The sequence below is a fragment of the Chiloscyllium plagiosum genome, chromosome 16, assembly GCF_004010195.1.
Source record: "Chiloscyllium plagiosum isolate BGI_BamShark_2017 chromosome 16, ASM401019v2, whole genome shotgun sequence".
NCBI classification, from domain to species: Eukaryota; Metazoa; Chordata; class Chondrichthyes; order Orectolobiformes; family Hemiscylliidae; genus Chiloscyllium; species Chiloscyllium plagiosum.
The window spans coordinates 62,486,954-62,509,037 of NC_057725.1; the positions used below are offsets into that span (position 1 = coordinate 62,486,954).

The 22,084-nt window shown below is 42.6% G+C and overlaps 1 protein-coding gene across 1 annotated transcript in view; it reads right to left on the minus strand.

Moving 5' to 3' along the window:
- Positions 1–884: 884 nt before the first annotated feature.
- Positions 885–22,084, minus strand: part of trim44 (tripartite motif containing 44) — a 110,760-nt gene continuing 89,560 nt past the window's right edge. The window contains exons 5-6 of the mRNA XM_043706263.1: positions 5,696–5,797; positions 885–3,307 (exon numbers count right to left, since the gene is read on the minus strand). Coding sequence (XP_043562198.1) covers positions 5,713–5,797 — 85 coding nt within the window. The 3' untranslated portion in view covers positions 885–3,307; positions 5,696–5,712. The remainder of the gene's footprint in view (positions 3,308–5,695; positions 5,798–22,084) is intronic.

Sequence of the window (22,084 nt, forward strand, 5' to 3'; positions counted from 1 at the left end):
TAATTAAAACAAAATGTAAGATTTAATCCAAAGTTTCTTGACTGTTAAGTTGCAAATTTAAGTTTGTTTCACTGTGAATGTAAAATGATGGGGCTCATTTCTTAAACTTTTTCCTCACTTCTTAGTTAAAAAATATTTTCCCCATAAAGTTGCTGGAGTTGTAAGGCAATGACACCATCTTGAGGCCAAGGCAGCACCTGGGAGATCTGCAAATGAGACAAACTGTCTCACCTTAACTAATCAGCCTTAGGGATGGAGAAACAAAGAGAGGAAACACTGAGGAGGGAAATATAAAGGGGGTGAATTCAATGCCAAATTATGCACAGAAAGAGGAAGAAGGAGAGGCAGAGAAAAAGCTGGACTGAGAGAGATATACAAGATAGCTTGGAAAATAGCATTTAAGTAAAATTCGATATTCTTAATAACACCAATTTACTAGCAGAATACAAAATTCACAAGTTTATATTGTCATTTTGTTAAAAGGATATTGATACTATTAATGGATACCACTTTCTGTGGTGAGTTTCATGGACAATTAATATGCAATTGCAGTGACTCCATAACAACAACAACAGAGTGGTCAGGTACAAGCAGCAGTTTTCACAAAGATAATGGAGGATGAATTCTGCAACATGTGGTGATTTACAATTCATTCTTCCTTGCCACAAGTTGCTCACCAATTTGCACATTATTAACTAAGTGCATTATCCATAAATTGTTAGGTCTGTTATCAAATTCTGGCCCATTGTAATTTTTAATCCATTTTCATAAACGTCAATATTACATTTTATACTGACTAGCCAGGATTATACGGAGGGGAACATAGAATTAAGTCATAAGATCTCCAATTCCCATTTGGAATTAATTAACAATACACCTGTAAGTTATATAAAAACTTTTTATTACAGATATGAACAAAAATCGCATATGTTCTGAGTAGAATGCTCAGAGATCTATTCTACAGCATAGTTATTTACACCTTTTCCAATGGTTCAAACCTCTGTCAAGCAGCCTGTTACATGGAACTATCCCTTTGCCCATTCCGAGGGCACTACTGAGCTCTATACTCTTAGCAAGTTGCATTAATTCATGGTAGAGGAGTAATAGGCAAGTGCATGTTGAACAAAGACTCTATTACACTGGCTGCTTACAATTCTCTAAGAGCAAAAACAAATTGAAAGGGCTGTGATTGATGGCCACAGACTGGCCCCTGGAGGAAGTGTTGGTGATCTGTTTGAGTACAATTATAAGGGACTACTGCAATGAGGTCGAAGCAGCATATATTTCATACATGTACAAAATAAAGTTCTGCTGCTTCACAGACTGCTCTGCTACATATTATTCAATGATAAATCAGAGGAGATAGGGTTTTTGGACCAACCAAGTGAGAATGATTAGACTACGATTGGCACTGCTCCTACCTTGCAGTCAATATGGCTGATCTAATCAAGTGAACTATGCTGTATCTTTAAGGAAAACCTGAAGAAAAGCTCCTTCATTCCCCATCCCTCTGAGTGATGCCTCCAGCAACGCAGTTACGACACAGCGAATATCTTCAGTAGTTTGACTATTTCTCACGTCAAAATGGGAACGAGTCTCAGAGAAATATCTTAAAGTGCTTTCTACACAGGGACGTTGATTTCTGAGTGAAATTGCATCAATTACTTATCAGAAATCTCCAAATTACATTTGCATTGAGTTCAAGAGAATTGAAGGTTCTTTTGATAGGTATGAGTCTTGTCAAAGTCACTCCCAATGTGCAACTCAAAGTGGATTTCTTTTGTTGGACAATCGGAGTTTTCCGAACTGTGGGAAGCTCCTGTTCTGGAGTTATGAGCTCTGATTTTGTAATGGCTACTCTTGAGCTCAAACTGAGGTCTAACAGCTGGGTGGCCCCTTTAAGTCATCAAACAATTTCAAAGGCAGGCATGACCTAATTGGCCAATCTTTAAGGCCTGATTCCTGCTCTAAAGATGCCAGTGAAAATGCAATTAATCAAAAATCTCTTTAAGATGGGAGAGTGGGAAGATGTTAATTTTGTCTGTCATCTCCCCAATGCCCTCTATCCCCATGGTTGTATCACAGTTAACAAGCCCTCCCATCCTATTTCACAGCTCCACCCACCCCAACCTTTCCGCTGTTACAGCTTTCATTGAGTGGTCAATTTTGAATCCTCAAAACACAACCATCAACTAAAGAATTTTGGGAAGCAATGCCTTAAATGGAGGTAAATCGACAGTGTGTGAATGTGGCAAAAGAACAAAATGGTTCAAAGGTCCAGATCGTTTATGAGGAAATGGCTACACATCACAAGGATTAAGAGCCTGGGGAAGGTCTTGGAGTTGCACAACCTCGTGTTTGAGACTGCCACATCTGAACGTATTTTCAAAAGTTTCATCACATCAGGAATTCCCTTCCTTAGGGCACTGTGGGTGTACCTACAGGGACATGGACTGCAGGTTCAAGAAGGCAGATCACCACCACCTTCTCAAGGGCAATTAAGGAACACCCATGTCCCTCAAGTAAATAATAATTTAAAAAGCCCCAAGTTCCTCCATCCAGGCCCATTCCTCATTAGTAATCTAATAAATCAATCTACATGACTCAGCCTTCCCAATCCACTAGGAAAGTGAACATGCTCTCTGAAACCTGCCTGGTTCATTTCATCATTGCCCGTTCAGATTTTTTCATCTGTCGCAGAGATTAATCTTCAATTCCAGGTTTAGACTTTATCATCATCTAATACGGTGTGAAAAGATGTCTCAAGCCTAATGGAATGAAATAATAAGTGATGGGTATATTAATGAAGAGTTAATTGAGTGTGAATTGGTTGTGTAAATATGGGAAGTTAGTAATCAGTGAGGCGAGTGTTTATGGAGTGTGGCTAATTGAAATAAAGCTCTCATTAAAAGTGTGGCCCTGAACTCTGTTTAAATCTCAGATCAGTGTATAACAGTCTTGTCTGTAAATTGAACACATCCCAGTCAGTAGCAGGATACGAGAATGAAGAATATCTGTAGTGAGGTTGTTTGGGTTGTCATTTACAGACTGGCTCTCCATTCAGGTCTCAACTCTGTAAATAATGATTATCTCTTGCTGCTGGTGCCTGGGCTGTCCTCGATTTCCAGCTCAGAGATACTAATGGCCAGTGATTAAAAACATTGCTCATACAATCAGAAACTTCAAATTTCAATCGTCATCAGGTCAACATGTTGATTGTATAAACACTGATCGAATCCTATGTCAGAATCAAGCATTTCAGTTTGGAAAAGTGGTGAAACCAGTTGGAAAAAATAATCACGAATACCTGGAAGAGAATCAAAAGGAGAGAGACGATTATTGTTATTAACTAATAAAGCATTGCCTAGTCTGTATGATCTGAGTTCCACTACTCTCCCCGGAAGTCAATATTTCCTCTCAGTTGGTTCCCTCTAGATCCAATGTGGGAATGATGAAAAAAACACAACCATTCAATCATCCACCAAGGTGTGAAGATAGACTGTCACACCCGTGCAGGAACAGGCGAAGGGGGAGACTGTCACACCCGTGCAGGTACAGGCGAAGGGGGAGACTGTCACACCCATGCAGGGACATGCAAATGCGCAGACAGTCACAACTGTGAAGGGACAGGCACATGGGGAGACTGTCACTACAGTGCAGGGACAGGCAAATGGGGAGAGTGTCACACCCTTGCAGGCACAGGCGAATGGGGAGACTGTCACACCCGTGCAGGGACAGGCAAATGGGGAGATGGCCACACCCATGCAGGGACAGGCGAATGGGGAGACTGTCACACTGTGCAGGGACAGGCGAATGGGGAGACTGTCACACCCGTGCAGGGACAGGCAAATGGGGAGACGGCCACACCCATGCAGGGACAGGCGAATGGGGAGACTGTCACACTGTGTAGGGACAGGTGAGGGGGCAGACAGTCATATCTTTGCAGGGATGGCGAATGGGGAGTCTGTCACACCCGGGCAGGGACAGGCGAGTGGGCAGTCACACTGTGAAGGGACAGGCGCATGGGGAGACTGTCATACCCGTGCAGGGATATGCGAATGGGGAGACTGTCACACCGTGCAGCGACAGGCGAATGGGACTGTCACACCTCTGCAGGGACAGGCAAATGGGGAGACCGTCATGCTGGTGCAGGGACAGGTGAGGGGGAGACCGTCATACCGGTGCAGGGACAGGCGAATGGGGAGACCGTCATACCGGTGCAGGGACAGGTGAGGGGGAGACTGTCACACCGTGCAAGGACAGGAAAGGGGGGTGTTTGTGGGCCACCCACAAATGTGGGATAGGAAAGGATGTCACATCCTTACACCAATGGAGGTCCTCAGTTGTTAAAGTGAAGACTGATTTGAATAATTAATATAGGCTTTGAACCAATTCACTTTCAGTCATCATCCCTGGATCAGGTCGAGGGAAGGAGCACTTATCATGAGATTCAAATGGATCACTACTCCTCATAAATGTAAAAAACAAAAGTTGTGGGAAAGGTGTGAATTGTAAAAGTGGTGCCAATCTACTGTTGGCTTAGTGCATCAATTCTGAATTGAATGGATAATTGAAACAAGAAAGGTACCACGGCATTAGGACACACAGCTCATTCTAAGGTAGGTTTTCTTTGTTGTTTTCTGTCTTTGCCACTTAAAGGAAGACTTTATTTCCTTGAAACATTTTCTGTAAGAATGTTTGCTGAGCTGCTGTAAAAATCACTTCAGTATAAGGTAGTGCTACGAGTAGTCTGAGATTACGAAAGGTGAAAGTGAAATCAGCTCAGTAATTATTACTCTTGTTTTGGATAGGTTCTTATGGAACTGAAGATCCAAATGGAACAGTTAATGCTGCCACAAAGGGTTTCCGCAATTTAGCATTCTGGAAGCAAATGCACGCTGTTCAGGGCGAAAGGCAATGGGAGGCAACCTCAGCACTTGTAAGGTTGTGTGAACCCTGCATATTGTTAATCACACTTGATTACTTCAGCTATTTGACTGGTTACTTAAAGTTGCTATTCTGCAAGTTATTTTAGAAAATAGCGTAAAGTAACCGTACCAGTTTAAAACCTCAGAATCTAGTTATTGCTACAACTACTACTCAATATCCATTAGCATTGATTTATACAGAGATACAGTAAAGCCTGTGGAACCTATGCTACTCATTTTGTTGATTACCTTCAATCATTTATGACTCACAACCTCAAATATAAGATAACTCTGCTAACACTTATGCATACATACTAAACAATATTAATTATAAAATTAAGATTTGTAACCAAATAATGTGCAACCTGTGTTCTGACTTTTTCTTGATCATTGACAAAAAGCAGGTAATTAACTCAATTAGAAGCTTAATAATTGACTGCTGGTAAATTAATTTCGATCCAAACTGAACAGTGTAAAAGAGCTGTTATGTCTCTTTCTTCTAGATAGCAAAATCAGTAAAAAAAAAATTCATTTTCATTTACTTTGCTCCATCTCTTTGAAATTTTCAATACCATGGTCTTTTTGAAAGGGTGTCAACGTTCCTGTGGCTATGAGATCAGAATCTTACATTTAACTAGTCCAAGGTGAATTTTTATGGATGCAATGAAAATGTGCAGACTACATCATCCATTGTCCAAACAACCAATCTTAACCAAGTTCAAATTGTAACCCTCTGCATTAATGAATGAAGTGTGGTGTCAGCTTACCTCCATCTTTGCGTACTTCACCAAGGTCCATTAGCACTGGGAGCATCACTAAAACTGCCACCTCTCCCTGGAGGAGGGGAATCGTCTCTGTGGGAGTTTTCTCTTTGGAACCAAAGAACAGAAATGTAATTTTAAACAAATACACAACAGCTGAGAATTTCTCACTTTGCTGCTCTAACCTGGGTGCAAAAAACAGAATAAATTTCCTTTATAGTGTACTTCCAGCAAAGGTTTGGCTGAAGAACAGGAAATTCCAGGTTTTCCAGTTTTAGTGGACATACTTAGAGTGATATCTTTTAAAGGAGGTCCGTGTAGGTTTACTATGCACATCGGAGAATTTTTTAACAAGGCTTTCTGGAAATCAGATAACTTGCGATAACGGTTTGCTATGCTGGAGACTCTGCTGGGGCTATTTAGACCTGTGACTAGATTGGAGAAGGCTCTTGTCTTATCTAGGCCAATTGGAACAACGTCCCCGCTAAGAACAAGCTGAGCTGGAGAAATGCTGACCTAAACAAGCTGCTTAGCTCATCTCTCATTTCTGAAAAGAAAACCTGCTATATCAGTTTATTCAATCGCTCTTTCACAAGAACATCTCAAGATTGTAGTTCCTGAGTAAGTTGTGTCCAGAAGATTTCAGAAACAATGATGCATAATGAGTCACTTGATTATATATGCCAGAACATCAGAGCAACAGCCTCTGGATCATCCTGTGATTTATTCTTTTGTGTTCAAGTACAACCCATAGCCTCAGTGTTTTTGTTGTGTCAGAAAACCAATCCTTGTGGAGAAATCGTGTGTGTGTGTGTGTCTTTGGGATATTTGTATTTCCTAATTACTGACTGTGTATGTTAACCAATTATACTATTGTTATTTAAAACATTCTGTTTGATAATAAGCCTGTAGTTGTGTTAATTAAGAAACCTGACAGATCTCTGCTTCAAACCAGAGATATTTGATTGGTCATCCTGGTAACTGAAAAAAAAATGGGATCTGTGAGTTGTGGGACTGCATTCTTCCTCAGCCTTGATTGTTACGTGGTGAGCAATCAGAGACTGGCAGCTTCTGGGTCTTAAAGGCTATTGGTCAAAGCCTACTGGGCAATAGGTTAGCATTGCTGCCTCACAGTGCCAGGGACCCGGGTTGACCCCATCCTCAGGTGACTGTGTAGAGTTTCCACATTTGTCCTGTGTCTGAATGGGTTTCCTCCAGGTGCTCTGACTTCCTCCCACAGTCCAAAGATGTGCAGGTTGGATGATTTGGCCATGGTAAATTGCCCATAGGTCCAGGGATGTGGCGGCTCGGTGGATTATCCATGTGAAATGCAGGATTATGGGGATGAGGTGGTGGTCTGGGTGGGATGCTCTTCAGAGGGTCGGGGTGGGATGCTCTTCAGAGATGCAATGGGCCAAATACCCTGCTTCCACACAGTAGGGATACTGTGACTGTACTCTTTGGGGATAGAATGATAAGGAAGTGTGTATTGTTATTAAGCCTCTCATGAGGTGAGATGAGTGTGGGGGTGGAGAGAGGCCTCAAGGAGCTGGAGGCAACAGTAGCAGCAGCTTTGCCCCATCCCATGAAGGAATAAAGAAAAATGTCTATTCAAAATAGTTTTCTCAGCTTTGTATTACAGTGAGTGTGCTGAAACAATGCATCACTTCTCTGGCACAAGGTCAAAATATGATGACTTGCTGATGATAAGGCTGCTTTAGCATTTCCATAAAGAAGGAAAGTGAGTTGAATGCGTCTATATTTGTCAATTCTCCAGTTCTGGATATTGGAAAGCGAACCTTGTACATTGGCTCCCCACATTAATATCGTTAAACTGTCTCCCTCATCCTGTAGACTGATTAGGAGACCAGGAGTCAATGATTCTATTGCTCGGTTCCAGTTAATAGATTTGACGAGGAGAACACAAGCAGCCAAGACACAGATGGCACTTGTGTATCACAAGGCCAAACATATATCTTCTATTGAAAGTGCCAAATATTTCAAAACATGTTCACTTGTAGATGACGATGTGACAACAACATCTAGACTCAGGACAAACTGGCTCTCACTGGGTCTCCAGGGGAATCACTTGTATAAAAAAAACCATTGGTGACACTTCAAACACATCAATAAGGATCCTCCTAACACCAGGAAGCTGCATATGTAGATAATAATAACTTTAATATATTAAAATGAATGCTCCTGCATTTAATTATCTGAACATGAAAATCAATATCTTCCATGTATTGAATCACAGAATCCCTTCAGTGCAGGCAGATCCCATTTGACTGATTGGGTCACCACCTATCCTCTGAAGAGAATCCCATCCTATCCCCAAAACCCCACATTTACTACAGTTAACCCACCCAGACTGCACATCCCTGAACACTTGCGGGTCAGTTTAGCACGGCTAATCCACCTAACCTCCATATCTTTGGATTGTGAGAGGAAACTGGAGCAACCAGAATAAATGCACACAAATACAGGGAGAATGTGCAAACTCCACATGACAGTCATCCAAGGCTGGAATCGAACTTGGGTCGCTGGCACTGTCAGACAGTTGTGCTAATCACTGTGCTGCCCAGTATTCTGAATATTTTGAACATGATTTTTCTTTCAATGTTCGGCCATTTTAATTTATAGAAGTACAGGCAAATTAATGTCTAATTAATTTTTAAAAATGGATTATAAATTGGTCTATATCATGAGCTCTGTTACATTAAATTTTTAAAATTTTATTGCAAATGTACGTATCTTGGCATATAATGCATATTTTATGCAAAAGTTGATATAGGAAAATGTATAATTCAGTAAGTGTAATGTTGTGTGTGCAATGCATTTAACAATCATCAAATATTTCTTTAAAAATGTTTAAATTTCATTTGGAGAAAGATTGGCAGCTGAGCACAATATACAGAAAAGAAACCAAAGGCAACCTTGGGGCCTTGAAGATCTACTCTCCGTAACAAAGTCACCAAGTAGCAGAAAGAGTCAATAACTCAATTTTAACCTGCTTCTCTGAGCAGCAATTGAAAGGCAAATGCAGAGTAATAGCTTATTAACTTGGTTTCATTTCAATCTAATCCAGTGCAAATGTGCAGACATTACACTGGAGTCAGCCAAAGAAATCAAGGGTTTAACAGTTGGTAACTGGCTTAAGGATACTGCAACTTGTGAAAATCCCAAGACTTCAGAGCTCTCTTCGTGAGATAGCAATAAATGCTTGTTTTCACCAAGAAATCAGCTGTCATCCAACAAAATGGCAGGAGTTGGTATGTCTGGTTTCTTAGTGGCAAATCCACTGATGGCAGGTGATGACCGACAGTACCAGTGTCATTGTAGCAGTCATCCAGAGACTGGTAATGTTCTAGGACCCATGTTTGAATCTGACCACGGTAGATAGTGAAACGTGAACTTCAAAAACAATCTGGAATTAATAGTCTGATGATAAAAATGGAAATATTGTCCACTGTTGGGAAGTCCCATCTGGTTCACTAATGTCCTTCACAGGAATGAAACTGATGACTGGCCTACAGCAACATGGCTGACTCTAAACTGCCCTCTGAAAGTGAGACAATCAGTTGCATCTATCACTAGAAAAAAAGAATGAAATCAGCTGGAATACCTATCACTGACTAAGATACCGAGAAAAACAATGGTTGAAACAGCCCTGTTGACTTTGCAAAGTTCTCCTTATTAACTTCTGGGGGCCAGTGCACAAAATGGGAGAGCTGTCTCACAGACTAGTCAAGCAATAGCTTGACATTGTCTGTTAGGTATGATTCCATATGTATGACTATGTCCCAGATACCATCCCTGGATGTGTCTTATCCCATTGGCAGTGCAGACGCAGCAGAGGTGGAAACTCGGTGGTATGCAGTTGAGAGCGAGTTGCCTTGGGAGCCTCCACATTGACTCCGGACTCCATGAAGTCTCCTGGCACAAGGTCAACATGGCCAAGGAAACCTCCTGCTGATCACTATATACTGCCACTATAATGGTCGATGATTCAACTCTTCTCCATGCTGAACATCCCTTGGAATAAGCGCTGATGGCAGTAAGGGTGCAGAATGTATTCAACAAGAGTGACTTGGTAGCAGAACTACTGATCGAGCTATCAGATCCTAAAGGACTTAATTGTTACACTGGATCTGTGGCAGGTGGGAGGGAACCAAGAAGAGGGAAAAACACATTTGATCACATCCTCACCAATTTGCTTCTGGCCATAACGGTATTGGTAAGAGTGCTCAACACACAGTCCTTGTTCGAGACAAAGACAAAGTCCCACCCTTTATCTTGAGAATACCTTACATCATGTTGTGTGGCGCTATCACTGTGCTAGATGAGACAGATTTCAAACCAATCTGGTAACTCTAGGCTGAGCATCCATGAGGCGCTGTGCGCCAACGGCAGCAGCAGCAGCAGAATTGTGCTCCAGCACAATTTGTAACCTCATGGCCCAGCGTATCCTTAAGCTAGGGGATCAACTCTGGTTCAATGGAGAGTGCCGGAGGGCATGTGACGAACACATCAGGCAGACCTGAAAATGAGGTGTCAACCTGTGAAGCCACTAAACAGGACTACTTGCACGGCAAACTGCATAAGCAGCAAGTGATAGTACAAGTGATAAGTTTGTTGACCTACATTTGTAATCACTGTGTCATGTCTTTCTCCACATCTGTTGCAGTTGGACCAATACTTCAACTTGGCTGAGAGAGACTTTTGGGCGTTGTGTAAGGATTTGGAAATATACATGTCTATCTTGCTTCATTGAAACTCCTGTTGTGCACAGGAACAATTAAGCATCAACCTGAAACCCTGGCATATATGCTGCCTTTCTCTGTGCCCCCTGTCATTCCACTTGTTACCTCCTTCCCTGCTCTCTGGGAGCTGGGTGTGTGTCCCTGAGCACAGTGTCCTTGCTGCATCATTACAATGAGTTACTGGGGCAGCCCAAGGGCAGCAGTGAAGGACCGAAGCATCCTGTGAGTGGGTCAGAGATGTGTTGTCAGGGTTCTCAAGAGGCTGGCACATACGGGAAGCTGTGGATATGGGGAGCTGGTGGCTGTTGGCTCCAATCAAACAACTTACTGTGAAAATGTGCCTATGTATCTCTTTGACTTGGATGAAAGCTTATTGATAATTCCCTCAGAACAAATTCACGGGGAAACATTGGTGGACAATGATGAGCAATAAGAGAATATCCTTTACCTCTAACTTGCACCTCCCACCTAAAATGTTACCTCTAATTCTGCACACTTTCATTTTTATTAACAATCTGGAACTGTATTGGATGCTTTCAGGAAGCCACTACAGGCAAAACTGATTGACAGTTTCCAGCTACATGCTCATGATCACCGCAATAAATTTTAAAACCAAAAGAACTGCTGGAAATCAGAAGCAAAAACAGAAATTGCTGGAAAAGCTCAGCAGGTCTAGCAAAATGTGTGGAGAGAAATCAGAGTTACCGTTTCGGGTCTAGTAACCCTTCCTCAGTTCTGTTTTTGTTACCTCAATAAATTTGACTAGATTAGTCCTTCATAGTCTATCCTTCAAATAGACCCTTTCCATTCAGCTAATATTTTTTCCAATGTTCAATCCCTATGTCTGCACTGACAGATTCATATTTTCTCCAAACAAAATGTTAAACCACTGAGTCAGTCATTATCTATTTTTTCTCCTCCCTTAGGCAAATGGAATGTTGGTCTTCCTTTCAAAAGGAATGGGGTATTAAAGTAGGGAGGTTCTGTTAAAACTATACAAAGAACCAATCAGATCACAGCCATAATACTGTGAGCAGTTTTGCTTATCTAAGGAAAGACAATGGATATAGAATCGTAGAATCCCTACATGTGGAAACAGGCCACACCGACCCTCCAAAGAATATCCCACCTAGATCCATTCCCCTACCCTATTGGTCGACATTTCCCCTGAGTAATGCACCTAACCTACACATCCCTGAACACTACGGGCAATTTAGTATGGTTAATTCATCTAACCTGCACATCTTTGGACTGTGGAAGGAAACCCACGCAAACACATACAGTTCAAAGAAGATTCACTCGACTGACACCAAGCATGGAAGAATAGTCTTAGGAGAAGAAGTTGAATAGATTGGGCCTGTACTCCTTGGAATTTAGAAGAATTAAAGGTAACTTAATTGAAACATAAGATTCCTAGGGAACTTGATAGGGTAGATGTGAAGTGGTCATTTCACCTTGTGGGAAAATCTAGGATAGGAGGACATAATCTCACAATATGGAGTCGCACATTTAAGACAGAGGTGAAGAGGAATTTTTTCTCTCAGTTAATCTGTGGAATTCTTTATCACAGAGGGTTCTAAAGGCTGGGTCATTAGTATATTCAAGGCTGAGATCGACAGGGAATCAAGAATTATCGGGAAAAGGTAGGAAAGGGGAGTTGAGGATTATCAAATCAGCCATGATCTATTTGAATGGTGAAGCAGACTTGATGGGTTGAATAGTATATTTCTGCTCCTACGTCATATGGCCATCTAACCTGTCCAAATTCCTCTGCAGCCTCTTTGCATTTTCCTCATCACTTACCTTCCTGTCTAATTTTGTACTGTCAGCAAATTTCAATGTTCTACACTCAACCTCCATTTCTAAACGATTGATATAGAATATAAATACCTGAGGCCCAGGTACTAGTACCCTGCTATTTACGGCCTGCCAACTCAAAAATGTCCCGTTCAATTCTTCTCTTTCTGTCCATTAACCACTCCTCAATTCATTACACTTATTAGCCCAAGTGCTAAGATCATGTCATTAGATCTTGTGTAGCATCTTACTAAATGCTTTTTGAAAACACAAATGCACTGCATCATGCTGTTTCCCCTTAACCATCGAGTTACATCCTCAACAGACTTAGAGTCATAGAGTAATACAGCATGGAAACAGTCCCTTTGGTCCAACCAGTCTACACTGAACATAATCCCAAACAAAACTAATCCCACCTGCCTGCCTCCTGACTGGGAGACCTCAGTCAATTGGATTGGGAACAGCATCTCCAATGCCATCACACTGAGCATGCTATGTACTCAGTCCACTGCTGTTCACCCTGTTGACACATGACTGTGCAGTGATGTACAGGTCAAATCACATCATCAAGTTCACTGATGATATGGCTTTAGTGGGTCTTATTAGCATGAATGACGAGTCAGCATACAGAGAGGAGATGCAGCGGCTAATGGACTGGTGCAGAGCCAACACCCTGTCTCTTTCATCTTGTCCACATTCAGAGATAGTTGTTGACTTCAGAAGGGCACAGAGAGACCACTCTCTGCTGGACATCGATGGCTCCCCTGTGGATATTGTGAAGAGCACCAAATTTCTTGGCGTCCACCTCGCAGAGAATCTCACCTGGTGCCTCAACACCAGCTCCATAACCAAGAAAGCCCAATAGCATCTCTACTTTCTGTGTAGGTTGAGGAAAGCCCATCTCCCATCCCACATCCTCACTACATTCTACAGAGAGTTCATTGAGAGTACCCTGAGCAGCTGCATCACTGCCTGGTTCAGGAGTTGCATAAACCTGGATTGTAAGACCCTTAAACAGATAGTGAGGATAGCTGAGGAGATCATCGGGGTCTCTCTTCCCTCCATTACAGACATTTCCCCCACATGCTGTATCCGAAAGGCTAAGAGCATTGTGGATCACCTCATAAACCCCTCACTGAAACTCATCTCCCTCCTGCCATCTGGCAGAAAATACTGGAGCATTCCATCTCTCATGGCCAGACTGTGCAACAGTTTCCTCCCCCAAGTCCTTAACACAGTATGATTGGACTCTTTTCCATCTGAAATTCTTTGCATGACTTCAAATTATTGCTAGAAAAATGTCTATTATTTATCGTTCTTCTATTACATTGTAACTTGCATGTTTTGCACTTATGCACTTTATGCCATGTACGAGTGTGTAGTTTATGCTGTCCATGTAATACCCTCGGTGCTGAAGGAACACTGTCTCGCTTTTACTGTACCAGTATATGGTAAAAATGACAAATAAAAAATTATTCTACTCTGTACTCTGCTCCTGGTCAATATCCCTCCAAACCTTTCCTATTCACTACCACCTGATGAAGGAGCGTTGCTCCGAAAGCTAGTGTGCTTCCAATTAAACATGTTGGACTGTAACCTGGTGTTGTGTGATTTTTAACTTTGTACACCCCAGTCCAACACCGGCATTTCCAAATCATGTTTCCTATTCATGTAATTATCTAAGTGCCTTTTAAACTTTGTAACTCTGCCCACATCCACCACTTCCTGAGGAAGTTCAACCCACATGCGAACCACGCTCTGTGTAAATAATTTGCTCATGTCTTTCTTAAATCTGTCTCCTTCACCTTAAAAATACCCCCTTCCCGCCCCCACCAGTCTTGAAATCCTCCATCTCAGGAGCTATGATTCTAACTTTGCGTCCTGTACATTAATTCAGTGCACTGGTGCCTCAAGATTTGCTCTTGTCAGATGTTTTGTGAAACGTCTGTGGAAAGGTGTATGCTGGAGAATTACATTAATTACTTTTTCTGCTTGTAGTTTTTTTAAGCATTGCTTTTAGAAGTTGAGCTATTGTATTGTCAGGTCAGTCACATTCACATTTCAATCTGATAACTGCACCTCTTTACAACATTTTACAGTGTCATATAAAAGTAAAGCTATGGGTTTAGTGACTGTAATGAGGTCAGCTAGGTGGACCTCATAGAATAGGAGTTCCCTGATTGAGGCAGTTAATCTGGCTGACAGATAAAACATGAGTGTCAGACATCCTGTTCATCTAGAGAGGTAGGTCTGAGGGAGCTGGATCAGTGTCAAGGACTTTCCACAAGTAAATAAAGTGTGACTTGGTGATGCGATACCGGCCTCTGCAGAGTTATTTCAGTGGCAACAAAAACAAAGCAAGCTCCTGAAGAAAGTCTTGTAAAAAAAAAACTTGTGAACAAATATGTTTCTTCCATAAATTCAGGTTAACTCTGCTTAATCATATTATGATTTTCTGTGTGTCCAATTATCACTAACAGATCCCAATACTTTGTTTTCTATAGATGTTAACCCATCTGGCCTCACGCCCCTCTTTGTTCCCTTCTTCCTTTTTAAATAGCCAGGTTATGTTTACAACCATCCAATCCTTGGGAACTGTTCTAAAATTTAGGAAATTGCGCATGCTTTGTTATCTTTATTTCTACTTATCATGTGTTCACTGCCTGATCAACTTACTACACTCCTTTTTTTTATTGTAGTTGTGCATTTTATTCATGTTGCTACTCCTCTCAGATTCACTCTTCTTCATAGGTCCCAAAAATTTAGCTCCTACTCAAGCCAGTTTGTCATTAAGTGTCTTAGTGGTCATTATTTCATATCCTTTAAGGTAGATGCATATTCTGATTTACTGCAAAATGTATTTTCTTCCAAGACTGTGTACAAAGGCATGCCAATAATATCCTGTGGTGCCTGACAGGAACTGCGTATGTCAGTATTGTCCTGATTAGATTATGACATTGCTTAATAGCTTGGTGATGCATATTAATTATTTTTGGCAACTGTGCATGATTGGTGATTGTGTTTTGAGACACGTACATGTGTTAGTAATCAGCAACATTGGTGAGGAACATGACAAGGGATGATGAGTAGCAGTCTAATTGGGATAAGTGGAAAAAAAAGGATGTAACTCTGTCTTAGGATGGTTGATTTATTTTCTGGGCACGGAGAGGCTCAGGTTTAAATGAGTTCACCCGAGACAATTCATCTTCATTTACTAACACGTGATGTGATTTATACTTGAGAGGAATGTCACCTTCATGGGCTGCAAACATATCCACAAGGATGTGAAAACGAAAACACTCATGGACTATAACTTGTGACACAGTAATAGCTTCACTTTTACATATTCCTTGTACAGATGGACCTGGGTACCATCCAGCCACAACCCATATGCCTTGTTTCGAGCTTTCAGAGCAACAAATCATAATAGTGGTCTTGATGGTGCAGTGAGTTAACACCATTGCAAAACTCAGTTCAAAATTAAAAATCACACAACACCACGTTATAGTCCAACAGGTTTAACTGGAAGCACACGAGCTTTCGGAGCGACGCTCCTTGCAGCCACCTGATGAAGGAGCGTCGCTCCGAAAGCTAGTGTGCTTCCAATTAAACCTGTTGGACTATAACCTGGTGTTGTGTGATTTTTAACTTTGTACACCCCAGTCCAACACCGGCATCTCCAAATCAGTTCAAAATAATAGTGTAGTATGATGGATTTTTTGAGGCAACTTTTTCTTTCAGGCTCCACATTTCAGACAGGACACCCTGATCAAGGGTCCCCAGAAATGTGGAGTTGTTCCCATTCTGACAGTTGTTTTGTAACACCGAACTGTCAGAGGAAGGCAATTCATGTCCCCTCTCAACAGGAGCTGCCATATTCAGACCTTTAAAGGTCTTGATGTCTAAGTACATAAGGTAAGTGTGACATTAGAGGTACTGGGAGAGTAAGAAGGGATGGGTGCCAGATAAGTAGGATGCCAGTGGGTATGGTACGAGTTAAATGGGCTGCCAAATGGATAGGAGTGTAAGTTGCCAGGTAGGCAGGTTGTTGGGTGCCAGGTAAGTAGGGGGTCACCTGAGTATGGTGCCATCTAATGAAGAATAATCTTTTAGAAGAGATTTGACTGCAGACTGGTCCACAGGCAACTGGCAGACGACAGGGAGAGGACATACCCATGGCTGCAAACTATAGGCCAGCGAATCCATGAACAAGTGGCTAGGCCCATCCATCAAGAATGATCATGTTTGTCAGATATTTGAGATCCTCTGTCTTTCATGCGCAGTAAGGAGTGGACCTGACCTTAGCAATCTAACTGACTGTCAGTTGACCTATTGAGTAGAGTCAGAAAATAGGGAAATGTTACAGAGTAGCAGAGAAATCTCTTCCCGTCTGGACCAGAGTGTTTACGTTACAATAATGTGTGTTAATGAAGATGGTTTAGGGCCAGCGATTATTCGAAAAAATACGGTATTTTATCAGCCTTTCAGAGGTGCCACATATGAAAAAATAAAACATGACAGGACCATGAATCTTTCCCATTTTCAGCACTAAAGCATTTCACGCTTCAGCGCATCCGTTACCATCTCCATGGTAACGGTATAATTTACAGCAAGCAATTACCTGCGGAATCTCCAGAGTAGTTTCTGTAACACAGCGGAAGATAGTTAATCCCTGCCAACCCCCCAGAAGTGGGTTAAAGACTCCAAAAAAAAAAACGGGATTTAATTATATTCATATCTGCTGCAATTTCAAAAGCAAACATTCTTTTATTCTCTCTGTTCCCCTCTGAAGGCTCTGATACTTATTGTACCATGAATGTAGACCACCCTAAGGGAATCTGGGCTTAGTGATCATTCTGTAGCTGTTTTGAGACAATGACAACCATCCAAACTGGAGGGTCTCCTCAGCCAGATCTCCACTGCCTACATCCCCACTGGCTCAAAGTCCTGAAATTCCCTATCAAACAATAATGGGTAATGCTTTCATGGACTGTAATGATTAAGGATGACAGCTCATGATTGGGATCTAAATGGCAACAAGTGACAAGCACACAATGTCAGCTTAGCCTGTGATGCCCACGTGCTGAAAAGTGATGATTTTCAAATAAACAATGTGCTTGCCTGTATAGCTCACTAGGTCGAGATCAGGACCATGTGAATCTTCCTCATCCTAACCCACTGGTCTCATTGTGGCCAGTCCCTGCCATTCTGCCTGAGACCCTGCTAACTAAAACCAGGAGATGGATTGAAACCGGGAGATACAGGCCAGTTCCTCGTTGTAATGAAAGCAAAATAATGTAGATGCTGGAAATCTGAAATAAACAGAAAACGCTGGAGAGAGTCAACACGCCTGGCAGCAACTGTTTGGAGATAGAGAAAAACAGAGCTAATGTTTCAAGTCTGGTGTAATTCTTCTTTGCTATTCTCACTGGCTCATCTCACTCTGATCTCAGCAGCAGTGGTTGGTGGTGGTATGCCTCACCCTGATGCGATGGAGTACCACTACTTCATACACTGACATGCAAGAGAAACGCATTAAAACATATGTCTGAATGTCCTTGGATCCCCTGATGTTTGGCCCGAGTGAGAGTGGAAGCACTGCAGCAGCAAAACGCCAAAGGGCAATGCTTTGTCGCACAGGAGTAAAACTGCTAGTTAATCCTCCCTTAATCCCATTACCCTGCCACTTTTCACAAGCCTGCTTTGAATTTTCTTTCATATATTTATCCCCTTCCTTTTCACAAATAACTATAGATTCTCCTGCCATTGCTGCTTCTGGTCCTAACATTCCAACAACAACGTGCATTAAAAAAATCACTTAGAACATAGGAACTAGGAGCAGGAGTAGGCCGTCTGACCCTTCAAGCCTTCAATAAGATCACGGCTGATCTTTTCATGGACTCAGCTCCACTTATGCATGCTATCACCGCATCCCTTAATTCCTTTATTGTTCAAAATAATTATCTATCTTAGCTTTACAAACTTCAATTCTTAAAAGAAATTGGACCCCTAGTCCAGCACTGTAGCACAGCTAACAGAACCCTATCAAATGGAAACTTTAAAAAAAATTACCTCCATTCATTTTTGCAGCGATGATTTTAATTTAATGCTTCTTAATTACTAATATTCAAAAATCAGTTGACGTAAGCTTCCCCTACTTAGTTCAGCAAAAACCATAATACTTGGGGAGATCTAGGAGATAATTCCTCGTCACTGATAGTGAACTGGACCCAAGCTGAATTCACCAATTTGAACTGGAAGGAAATATAGGAGAGGTAAAGACTTGGCAATGGCAACTCTTCAGAGGATGAAACCATTATTGTTACCTTGGTAATGATCTCCTTGATATTTCAATTACATTCTAAAAGTAATCAACATTTTCAGTGTGTGATAACAAATATAACTTCTAGACTGTCAAAACTTTAGTGAACTCTGTTTAATTCCCTTTTCTTCACCCTCATTGGGCAAGTATGGTCCTCTTTGATTTGATTAGCTCTATAGTTAATAGAAGGTTCTGGCAAAGATGGCTGTGCATTGCCTCCACTCCACTGTATGCAGAGAGAGCTCCTAATGCAGGGTATGCCATCTTGAGGAGGTGCTGGATGGGATACACAATGGGGAGTGGCTGCATCAAGTACTGGTTAGTTTCCATGGTGGATTACCAGATCTCTCAGAGATGGTGGTGACAGCTAATTGTCAGCCTAGAGTGGCAGTGAAGTAGCTGGTTTAAATTCAGACTCAAATTCACTATGAAAGAGCTAACATTCACCGACAGACACGACCTTGGAGTTTAACTGCTACGTCATACGCACTCCACCAACGTAGGACTCGTATGATTCAGCTGCTGAGGGACCTCAACAATACAATGGGATGGATTTTCCAGGAATTCACTGTCTTACACGATTGCCATTCCCCCCCTTCTTTTTAAATGAAAGAACAGAGCTCTGTAAGTCTGACAAGAGATTCCACTCAGGGCTCCCCCAGAAATGCAGAGCCGTATTCCATTCTGACTGTTTGTTTGCAGCATCGAGCTGTCAGGGGGAGGCAAACCATCCCCCTTTTTCACAGCAGTCAGCTCCGCAGTCAGACATTTCAAAGACTTGACAGTCCCCTTGACAGCTGCTGTCAAACCCCAAGTACATAAGATTAAGGGTGAGGTTCGTGTGCCAGATATGGCATAGAATGTCAGGTAAGCAGGATGCCAGTTGTGGGGAGGGATTGGTAACAGAGGGGTGGAGTGACAGGTGGATAGGATGACAGGACATTTAAAACTCCTCACAGTCACTTTGATAGCTGCTCCTTTGACAGCTGCTCATGGGCAGGAGGCAGGATGCCAGGGGTAGGATGCTAGTGGGTGGGGTATAGAATGCCAGGTGGATAGAATTTCAAGGAGTAACGTGACAGGGGCTTGGTAAGTGAGGTAGTGATTAGGGTACGCCAGGAGAGGGGTATGCAGAGTCACAGACTGGAGGTCTAGAGATGGTGAAGGGATGGGCTGTGACCTGGACAGAGGTGCAGACAGACCGGGTCGAGAGTTGGGGGAAAAGAGGGGCAGGGGAAGGGGGAGCAAGTCTGGAGTGGGGTAAGAGTTCAGATCCCCAGGGTGAAGGAAGTTAGATCCAGAGTGAATGATGGATTGGGTCAGATCCAGAGTGGGGTAAGTAAGGAAGGGGGCTTTCTACATCTGAAACAAGATCTGGCAGGGACAATTGGGGATCATGTTGTGAGGATTGTGGCGCGTCTTGACGGGTCAAGGGGGAGTTGGGTCCAGAAGTGGGAAACCAGTGGTGAGGGAAGGAGAGTGTTGGTGGGACAGAGTCAGTGGGATTTCTGGGTAGGGTCTGGGGGTTCTCAGTAATCTTTGGAAAGAATGCTGTTGGGACTGTGTGAGCTAAATGGCATCAGGAGAAAGTGAGGACTGTAGATGCTGGAGATCTGAGTCCAAAAGTGTGATGCTGGAAAAGCACAGCAAGTCAGGCAGCATCCGAGAAGCAGGAGAATCGATGGTTCTGGCATAAGCCCTTCATAGAAACGTGGGAGGGGGATGGGGGCTGTGAAATAAAAGGAGGGTGGAGGTGAGGTAGCTGGGAAGGTGATAGGCTGTTGCAGGTGGTGGATGATGGTGATAGGTTGGAGCGAAGAGTGGAGCGGATAGTTGGGAAGGAAGACGGACAAGTAGGACAGGTCAAGGCACCCAATGCCTGGAGGAAGAACGCTTCATCTTCCGCCTTGGGACCCTCCAACCACACGGCATCAACATCGACTTCACCAGTTTCCTCATCTCCCCTTCCCCAGCTCATCCCAGATCCAACCCTCCAACTCGGCATTGCCCTTTTGACCTGTCCTACCTGACCATCTTCTTTCCCACCTATCCACTCCACCCTCCCCACCAACCTATCACTATTAAACATCCACCTCCATCTACCTATTGCCTTCGCAGCGACTTCAACCCCACCCGAAACATCAATTCTCCTGCTCCTCGGATGCTGCCCAACCTGCTGTACTTTTCCAGTGACACATTTTTTGACTAAGAATGGCATCAGTTTAACAATTACCTAGGAATTAGACTATGTAAGTAATAGTCTAATTTTTCTGAGTATCTATTTTACTTTATTTAAATCAGAGAGTTCTGATGAAGTTAAGACCTTCAGAAGGTTCCAAATGTAGGTGAATTGTCCATTGCCAGGCAATTCCTTTGGAGTCTGCTCTTTGGAATTCCATAGGGTAATGACTGGAATAACAACTGTCTGGCCATCGGAAAATCCAGGCCAACACTTCACTATCTCAAGGTTGGTTTTGAAACACAGAAATTATGGAGCAGAAACAAGCTGTCCAGTCAGAGTGTGTCAGCAATAAAAACAGAAAATGCTGGAAATACTCAGCAGGCTGGATAGCATTTGTGGAATGGGGAACAGAGTTAACTTTTCAGCTTGGTGACATTTTGTCTGAAATGATAACTCTGTTTTCCACTCAGTAGATGCTACTCAACCAGCTGAGTGCAGATTCAAGAAACCTGAAATGACAAAAGTGTGTGTTGGAAGCAGTGTTTTCATTTTCCCTGTGAGAAAATGCAGACAGGAGCCTGGACCGACCTTCAGAATCCTAAGTCAGTTAAGTAAATAGCACTTATGGCAAACAGATGGACACCGGTATCTTTTATGAACATTTCACCGCAGTGGCAACAGGACAGGGCAGCCACCCCAAGTTGTCCTTTTTTAGTGCAGTAAATCACCCCATAGCACTTCACTGGAGCATAAATCAGACAAAAACTGACACCGTCAGTGAAGGAGAGGTTCGGATAGGTGAGATAAGTTTTAAAGAGAGCCTGGAAGGAAGTAAAAGGTAGAGAGGCAGGGAGGTCTATATACTCACAGTTACTGTAGTATGGGGTCTAGTATTAAAGGTTTACCAGGATGCTGCCTGGACTTGAGGGCTTGTCTTCGGAAGAGAAGTTGACTAAGCTCGGACTTTTCTCTCTGGAGAGGAGGAAGAGAGGTGACCTGATCAAGGTATACAAGATAATGAGAGGAATAGATAGAGTCGTTTCCCCAGGGCAGAATTGACTGGCATGAGGGGTCCTAGTTTTAAGATATTAGGGGGAAGATATAGAGGGGACATCAGAGGAAGGTTCTTTACGCAAAGAGTTGTGAATGCATGGAATGCGTTGCCAGCGGTGGTGGTGGAAGCAGAGTCAGCAGGGACATTTAAGCGACTGCTGGACATGGACATGGATAGCAGTGAATTGAAGGGTGCGCAGGTTAAGTTATTTTATTTTACATTAGGATTAATCCTCGGCACAACACTGTGGGCCAAAGGGCCTGTTCTGTGCTGTACT